This window comes from Alosa pseudoharengus, unplaced genomic scaffold (genome assembly GCF_046254945.1).
Source record: "Alosa pseudoharengus isolate Yale_2024_CS ecotype anadromous, Long Island Sound unplaced genomic scaffold, YU_APseudo_1.1 YU_APseudo_1.1_scf_11, whole genome shotgun sequence".
NCBI lineage: Eukaryota > Metazoa > Chordata > Actinopteri > Clupeiformes > Clupeidae > Alosa > Alosa pseudoharengus.
The window spans coordinates 7,068,208-7,077,225 of NW_027468576.1; the positions used below are offsets into that span (position 1 = coordinate 7,068,208).

Sequence of the window (9,018 nt, forward strand, 5' to 3'; positions counted from 1 at the left end):
AGTTTCGTAGAGAAAAAGCATCAGGCTTGCCTGGTGTCCCTTTAACATGATCCATATGTGTAACATATATCGTTGCATTATTAGAGAATGATGAGAACAGATGCAAAGTATGTAATATAACAGATAAGCAAAATCAATTGGCAAGATTTAAAGCAACTTATTTGACTTAAAGTATCAAGGCCTTTGTAGAGTGCACCATGTTCTACTGAAGTGTGTTGCTTCTGTGGGTTTGAAATGTTTTATTCTCATCATGGACAGGTAACTACAACACAACGATTGACTGCCAGACCACTGTGGACTCTACAAACAAGATGACATGCACGTGGAATAAGGAAGTCTTGAGTGAGGACCAGCTCATGTACAAGTAGGCGTGATTTTGCTCATTTATTTATAAATGTATTCATCTTTACTAAATTTAAGGGGCAAAGTTGACCTTGACAAAATAGTACTTTTAGCCTGCTGGAATAAAAAATGCATTGGATGAGGTATCTGAATACACCGTAGCTTTCTCCCAAACTAACAATATGCATGTCATGGATCATTTGGGATTAGGTCCTGCTGTAGCTCAGTGCTAATAACATTATGCATGCAGTTGGTGTGCTAGTCCAAATCCATGCAGTACAGATGCTTATGTTGACCTGAACTTTTGACCTTGAAGTACCTAGGTACTGTGGAAGCACTATTATGTAGTGATGGGAGTGATGCTATAGACATCTGAACTCTATGAATGGTCTTGCAAATGTTCAGTCCTCCTCATACCTTCTGTGTATGACTAGGTGGTATGATGGACGTTGTGAAGACATGCAGATGGAGGAGGAGCTGACCAACTCAGTATCCCAGGTGACCAAGTGTCCAAGTGGTGGAGTGGGGCACAGGAAGTGCACTCTAGAGACAGTTCGCCTCATATCCTGCTATAAATTGTGGCTTGAAGAGGTTGGAGGAGAGGGACAAGTGAAGTCCCATCCTGTCTATGTCACACCTTTTGATCTGAGTGAGTATATATCATTGGTGCTCTTTTCCAATGATGTGGTGCCACACTGCTACAGACATAGATTGTTTGGATTAATCATTTTTACAGTAATATACAGTATTACACATCTGTGTGTATTCAAATTGCAGTTGACTCTCCCAATAATTTACAACTCCATTTGTTACATGTACACATGAGTACATATTTTCTGTGCCTTGTTCTTAGTGGATGCGTTGTGCCTAACATGTTGTTGTCGCCCCTTCCCGTTGCAGTGAAGCCCACCCCACCCAGCAACATCCAAGCGGTCAGCATGCCCAACGGAACCATGCGCCTGGCGTGGTCCCCGGCAGACCCGGGGTATGAGTTGGAGTACAAGGTCCGATACACAGCTATTACAGAGAAGGCCAGCCTGCAGGTAAGGAGCGGCCAGCACTCCAGGCTACAGCTGGAACAGCAGTGTAATAGCCTGGCCACAGAGAAATGGGCCTGTGGAGGCTCTGTGCTTTCAACAAAGCAGTCGGGTAGTTCTCCACAGACAGGCGGTGTGGCTCCCATATAAATAACAGGAGTGGTACTGCACATCTTTTACTTAACAATTAAATGAGAAATTTGATATACCTTAAAACGTTGCTGCTCATGGATATACTCAACCTCATTAAAGTTAGATTATTAAATGAAGAAAAATACTGCTGCCCAAAATATGTTGCTGTCTGTGCACAGTAGTGACCTGTGTGTTGATTTTGGATCCAATTTCTTTTGTCGGTTTAGTACCTTGGGCCGCAGCTGGAGTCCTGGGCTGAGGTTGTGGTGGCCGAGCCCTGTGTGGTCTATAAGGTGGAGGTCCAATGCAAAAGACACAATGGATCAGGCTACTGGAGCGATTGGAGTGAACCCCACATGTCCACAATAAAAAACAGCCTTGGTAAATGTCCCATTAACCCCTGTCACTGTTACATAGCACTCTTACTCAAGTGTAGCTGATTTAAACAGACCCCCTGGACATAAAAGTTGTTAAGTGAGAACAGTGAGATGATTCGGTGAACTATTATTGATGATGCATGCCAACAAAAGGCCAGCTTGACTGCTACTTTTCCTCCCTTGTTAGCAGGCATCTCCTGGTTTTACTTCTTTCTCTCTAATTGTGTGCAAAATGAGAAGCCATTATGTCCCCATAACACCCTAAAGTCCCATCAGCATGATTCCTGACTAAAGAGTCACAACAGAGATGAGATCTCTGAAGATCTCTCTAGATGTTAATATGTCTGATAAGATAATAGTCCGTGGTGTTGTTTTCAGCCCCTGAAAGAGGACCTGAGTTCTGGCGACAGCTTAAGGAAGACTCCATGAGGAACCAGGTCAACGTCACCTTGCTATTCAAGGTAAAGGAGAGGCTCCATCGATGTGTAGCTTCTGTTGAAATGAAATGTGGTTCACCTGTCCAGACCTGGATTATTGCATAGGATTACCAGGATATTGCGCAATCAGACCAGCCGTTTCACTTCTCTCCAGCGTACATTTCCACATCTTCCGCAGAACGCCCACAGATACCCACACACACACATATTAACGGATAATGAGCTCTCCCACCGCAAAGTTGTGAAATGTGCCCAAGACACTTTCTTACTAACCCTCTTTTCTCTTAGCTACAGTTGTGCCAGTGTTATCTCAGAGGGGTATATACAGAGTAATAAGCATGAAAGATGCGTTTGGAGAGATAGGTTTGGTTCCAGGAAACACAAAGGCTTTCACTTGAACATACTGAATTGAGTATGTCATTTTGCCATCGTGGAGCCAAAAATTATTATGATCTATTGATACAGAGAGAAGGGAACAATCATTCATCCGAATTCTTTTGGTGAATAATGTCTATATAATTGAGAAAGAGACATTCAGCTGGCAGTCTTGTCTTTCAGGCTCTTTCCATTGAGGATCCTCCACGCTGTGTCGAAGGACTTGTAGTTCAGCATCAGAGCAGTGGGGGCGCTATGTGGTCGAGTGAAACTGCTTTAGGAGCCTCCCATGCATTCCTGTTGGGGCAGGAGCCCCTCACCGTCACTGTAATGGCACGCAACTCTGTCGGAGATTCGTCCAACAACCACATCCTGACTCTAACCAGGAGCCCTAAACGTGAGTAGCTTTCATTTGAGACCTTTTGTCATGCCAAACTGTCAGTATTACAGTTTGATGTAACCCTTTGCTAAGAAAAGCTGTCTTAAACATCTGTTGCAATAGTTCGAAGGGAAAGGGATTCTTCTTTTCCCAAAGGAGTAGGAGTAAATAGACTGGATTCCACACTGGAAAATAGACTGGATTTGGAAAGAAAAAAAACTAGCACCACCAGAGTCTTCCCCATTCCATTTTTACTAGATCATTTTACTCAGTAGATATTTCTTTTGTACTATTTAAATCTATAAAATATTTACATTTAAACTGTTGTTAATACACACATCTTATAAACCTTTCATTTTGTTTGAGAGTTTGATATTTTTCTTTATTTTATGTGGCACTCAAATGTCAATGTGTCCCATCAACTATAGAGTGCAGAGATGAGGTATCAAATTGATCTGATGTCAGGAGGTGGCCCATCTGAGTAAACACTCCTCATAACGGCCTTTCGGCGGCATAATTGCCTGTGAGGAGAACACAAGGCCAAGCTGTATTCTGTTCAGAGTCACTTAACATAGTGCACAAATGAGGAGTGCGAGGCTTATTGCTGAAGTTGTTTTTTCATTTTATTTTTAATCCCCTAATATCCATATTTTTGTCAGCAGCTAATTAGTTTCACCAAAGCTATTTGTTGCTCTATACCAGGCCTGGCCCATTAGCTTCAAGCACATACAAACACACACTCATAATAACCACATAAACACAGCCTGCACACACACACACACACACACACACACACACTAGTACAGTCCCATTTAAAGAAATGATTAAGTGGAAGTAAACACATTTCATATATTGAAGCCCTAGACGCTGTGCGTTTTTGCTCGTGATGTTTTTAAAGCCTTGTTGCTGTGGGGATTGTGTGCAGGACAGAGTGTTCAGTCGTTCACCGCCCGCGTGATAAACAGCACGTGCGTGGACCTGAGCTGGACCCTGCTTCCTGGTGGCCCCGCTCCACTGGCCTTCGTCATCGAGTGGCCCCATCCCAACGGCGAGCTGCAGCAGAGAGGACAAGCAGCGGAGAATGTGCAGTGGATAAGAGTGCCCCCTAGTGACCGAGCAGCATATGTGCATGGTACGTCCATGTGTTTGTGTACTGTATGTGTGGCTTTCAAAAAGAGCATATATGCCTTTCTCCAACACTCATGCAGCTTTCTTTCCTTTGACAGGCCATTTCTATGGTGCGGAGCAGCATAAGTTCACACTCTACACACTCTATAAGGATGGAGAGGGGAAACCTGTCCAGTGCATTTGTAAGTCCTTCACCATGTTTCAAGCAAGGACCAGGCAGTTTTGCCTACATAATGCAAATACTGATCAATTCAATAAATATTTAAGGATTGAAGGATTGGAAACAGATTTTTGACAATCGGCTTTTCCATTTTAGCATCCAGAGAAGACCCTGCGGCATACATGCTGTTAATGATCATTGCCTTCCTGGCCGTGGTCCTGTTTGTCACTCTCATCATCTCCCAGAATCAGTAAGATACACTCCCTTTACATTGTTTGTATGAATCTCTTAAAGGGCTGTGTGACAACCAGCTTTGCAATAACTACCAGAATTGCAATAAAATTATTACAATTCTCATGTATTGCAAAACTGGTTGCAAAACACATGTTTTTCAACCATTTTTGCAATAAACCAGATTTGTAAAAAAATAAAAATTCAATGGTAAAAAATGACTCATAATTTCGAAATCACTAGGTCAATTTTATAGGGATACTATTTATCATTTCATTATATGATTATGGTATCATTACGATAATTCAGATTTGTTTATGATATTAACCGTCCTACACAACTGGAAATTTTCAGTAACAACAACCTAAAAGGAACATCTGCAAACATTCCACAAACTTTGAAATAAAATTAAATTGCATGTTTTAGCTTGTGGAAATGGCTACACGATGCCCTTCTATAGAATTGCCTTTTGGCTTGGGTCAATGCTTTGACATTGTGATGCACTTGGAGTTGCTGTTGATCATTTATTTCACACACTTGGTGGATGACTCTTTAAGTCTGTGATCGTTTTCATGTGTGTATATGTTATTGCTGATGCCCTCAGAGTTGCCTGATATTATCTTCTTTGTTTGGAAAAAACGCTGTTTGCAATACATTTCATCTATCTTGTCAGAAAGTGTTTTGTATTGGGGACGGAACATTATTTTAGTTGACTTCATCTACCACGTTTGTTCTAATCGTGTCCAGTAAGTCAACATGGGCAAGTTCAGGGTCCTAAATTCTATATCCATTAAGTCAACATGGGCAAGTTCAGGGTCAAATCGTGTCCATTAACATGGGCAAGTTCAGGGTCAAATTGTGTTCATTAAGTCAACATGGGCAAGTTCAGGATCCTAAATTCTATATGGTGTTAGATGGGGATACTTTGAAAACAAGATTTGTAATAACTTTATTTCAAAGTTCTTGGAATGCACAGTATGCAGATGTCCCTTTTTATGTTACTGGCTATTTACAGTTGTGTAGGACAGTATATGAAAAACAGATCCAAATTATCAAAATTTAAAACAATCATAATGATACAATGAGATAATAAATACATTCCCTATATGATCGACCTAATGATTTTCAACTTATGACTAATTTCTTTACCTGTCCATTGAAAATATTTTGTTACAATACTGGTTTATTACAAAACTGGTTGGAAAACGTGTTTATCTTCCTTAACTAAATTATTGAGAAAACAACCATAATGATATAATCAGATGATCATGATGATGGTAGATTCCCTATTTTATCGACTAGTGATTTTCAATTGACTTCTTTACCATTGAGAATATTTTATTAAAATTCTAGTTTATTACAAAACTGGTTGGAAACACATTTTGCAACCTGTTTTGCAATAAAAGAGAATTGTAATAATTTTATTGCAATTCTGGTAGTTATTGCAAAACTGGTTGTCACTGCTGGCTTGATGAATAGACTGCCGCACCTGCATATCAACAGTAATGGCCTCGGGTAGTCAGGGAGGTGTATCCATTTATTCATCAAGATCTCAAGGTATTTTGTATTTTGTGCACATAGAAAAAAGTGCCCTTTATTCTTTATTCAATTCAATGCAATTCAAAAGTCTACTTTTTTGAGTAACAAATCCTTCGATCAATGCTGAGGTAAAGATATGTGTATACCGGTAACCATGAATCATCATTGCCCACACTCTCTCATAATCCTTTTTGCTATCTCCCATTATACTTCTCCCATTGTGCTAACATCAAGACATTGTATAACAATCACTGTTACCAGTGTGCATTCATGCAGATGGCCACAGTGTTCACAAGAATGAATCATAAATAATGATTCTCACTTTGAAAAAATCAGGGGCAGGAGAGACTGAAGAACAGACTGTAATAGAATCATCAGATTAATATCATAATGGATGATCATTGAATCATAGTGAACTCTGATGTCAGATTAATATACACAACACAACACTTTCATTCATGGCATTTCAAGTTAAGGAGCAGTCATGAGGAACCTAATAGTATGAGTGTAATGGAGAGTAAGATAACAATGAACAAAATAGAGAGGGGAAAAGTACTGTGTAGGTGGTCAGCGGCGTCATTGACCAGAGACATATGCATGCGTTCATTACAGCTGTTTTTCTCATGTCAGGATGAAGAAGTTGATGTGGAAAGATGTTCCAGATCCTAACAAATGCTCATGGGCTCAAGGTGTGGATCTCAAAAAGGTAAGCCGTCATTTTAGTGATTTTATAGTCACAGAGATGTAGCTCATTCTGAATGTGAAATGTGAATTGACAAAAATCTCAAGAAAATTTAGTTTGAATTTGTAATATTGAGAAGTATGTGGTATGCAGATATAGGATTTTCTCGGCTAAAGAGAGCCATGCTCACCTGTAATCACCCCAGATGAAATGTTATAGCATCTGAACTCTGTTTAAGTTCTTCACATGGTACCTTGTCCATCTGCAGGTGGAGAATATTGAGAGCTTATTCAGGCACCCTGACGGCCTTACTGCCTGTCCACTGCTGCTTATATCCGAGGTCGTATCCGAGGCAGAGGTTGTGGAAAAGACTGTACCTGCAACATTCCAGAAAGAAATGGAAACTGGCGGAATATCCAAGGAAACCACTGTCTTGATGCCCACTCACATGTCTCTCTCAGACTCAGTCTCCGCAGAACCCGTTTCTGGAGGGACGTCAGGTATTTTGGAGACACCAGAGTCTTCAGGTCAGTCTGCGGTGTCCGGGCAGTCGTCAGTGACATATGCCACGGTGCTCCTCAATGACCAACCCTGCCAGCGCCACAAACACAACCAGGAGAACCTGAGCAGCTCCAGCGACGAGGGCAATTTCTCCGCCAACAACTCGGACATCTCGGGCTCCTTGGGCCTGTGGGAGATGGAGCAGGCAGTGCTGGAGACCGGGGAGACCGACCCCCGCCACTCCAGCTCCTACAACTCAGTTGAGCTGGAGTTCTCCGAGAATTCCGAGGAGGAGGACGAGGTTTTAACAAGTCGACGGGTGTCCTCAGAACTCTACTATCTTGGCATGGGCTCTCAGGATGATGACCAGGAGGAAGACGCCGATGGCGACGATGAAGATGAGGAAGAGGAAGAGGGGCCCACAAAGCTAGAGGGACCACATTTAGGCTCCTTGAGAGAGGAAGGGGTCCTGGTGTGTGTGGAGCCAGCCTCACAATGTAATTCTCCATTGGCCCGCCGGGACTCCAAAAGCAGCTGCTCCAGCTGTGCATCTCAGAGCGGCCTGCCCCTCTACCTGCCCCAGTTCCGGACAGCCGCCGCTAAGCCCATCAGAAGCTGGCCAGAAGACAACGTCCTCCCACTGTGAATGAAGGTAGAGCATGCCATGCTGTGTCTGATGAGTGCACATCTCTGTTTCCTCTTTGGAGGAGATGAGATGCCACTGCGCTCTTGTCACTCATTATCCACCTTGAGCTACTGATCTCTACTCAGTTGTCCATACTCCAGGCTTGACTGAAATGATTTATGGGAAAGGCCAGCACTGGCCTGAGGTCAGTCATTAAAGGTGTAATATAGTGACATTAAGTGTCATGTGCTTGTGGTCTGTCTGTGAATGGATCGTTGATGGAGCACTGGTTAACATGACGATGAGAAAAGCTTGTTTGCACCTTGATTGCCTGTGAAAGGCTGAGGAATATGAGAGAAGGTTCCGAGTTCTGCTGGAAGCTGATGATGTTGACTGCTCTGATGAACACTAGTCAGAGGGGGAGAGATGACTGAAAAGATGGGAGAGTTAAAAAAAAAAAGCAAAGTTTTGGGTTCTGCTGGTTGGGTTTAAAAGCTGCTGGTTGACAAAGCATGACTGTCTGACAGTTGTGTGAGAAAATGCTCTCTCCACCTGCATTTGCATTCCAAGAAATGAATGTTTCTTGGGAAGAAATAAAATCTCTGATTCAAATGAATGTTTGGTGTTATACATTTTTGTCCTGTAATTTTGTCATGTATACTGTTGCCAGCAGGTTCTCCCAGGAAACAAAATGTGCCATCTATTTTCATCATGTGCTGTTTTCTATGAAAAAGCTGACTGTGCTGTGATCAGTTGAATGTATATTTACCTTACAAGGATGGAAAATGAGTAAAGGGTGTACCATACATTAGGATGTATGAATACTCTTGTCTATTTTTGTGGTTCAAATAAACTATTTATTGCAAGTTTGGGGATTGGTTTGTGTTCTTTTTGTCTCTAGCATGCTTGTGGTCTGTTATCCTAGTCAGAATATCCCCTTTTTACAAATGGATTCCTTGTACTTGAAGTGTAACAAGTTGTAATTTTGAGTAAAACTGTGCCTTTCAGGGTATTGTGTTTGTAGGGCATCTTAGGCCTACACACGGCTGGCCAGAAAGATTTGGTCAGGAAAG

At 41.9% G+C, this 9,018-nt stretch overlaps 1 protein-coding gene across 3 annotated transcripts in view; it reads left to right on the top strand.

Annotated features, from left to right (window-relative positions):
• lepr (leptin receptor) overlaps positions 1-8,811 on the top strand; it is a 51,241-nt gene extending 42,430 nt beyond the window's left edge. For 2 of the 3 annotated variants that reach the window (XM_076277870.1, XM_076277869.1), the window contains exons 9-19: positions 259-364; positions 777-991; positions 1,243-1,385; positions 1,739-1,892; positions 2,267-2,349; positions 2,884-3,097; positions 4,005-4,211; positions 4,288-4,389; positions 4,524-4,617; positions 6,768-6,843; positions 7,088-8,811. In XM_076277870.1, the coding sequence (XP_076133985.1) occupies positions 259-364; positions 777-991; positions 1,243-1,385; positions 1,739-1,892; positions 2,267-2,349; positions 2,884-3,097; positions 4,005-4,211; positions 4,288-4,389; positions 4,524-4,617; positions 6,768-6,843; positions 7,088-7,966 (2,273 nt within the window). In that variant the 3' untranslated portion in view covers positions 7,967-8,811. The remainder of the gene's footprint in view (positions 1-258; positions 365-776; positions 992-1,242; positions 1,386-1,738; positions 1,893-2,266; positions 2,350-2,883; positions 3,098-4,004; positions 4,212-4,287; positions 4,390-4,523; positions 4,618-6,767; positions 6,844-7,087) is intronic. The other variant, XM_076277871.1, reaches the window with a different exon arrangement.
• The last annotated feature ends 207 nt before the right edge of the window (positions 8,812-9,018 follow it).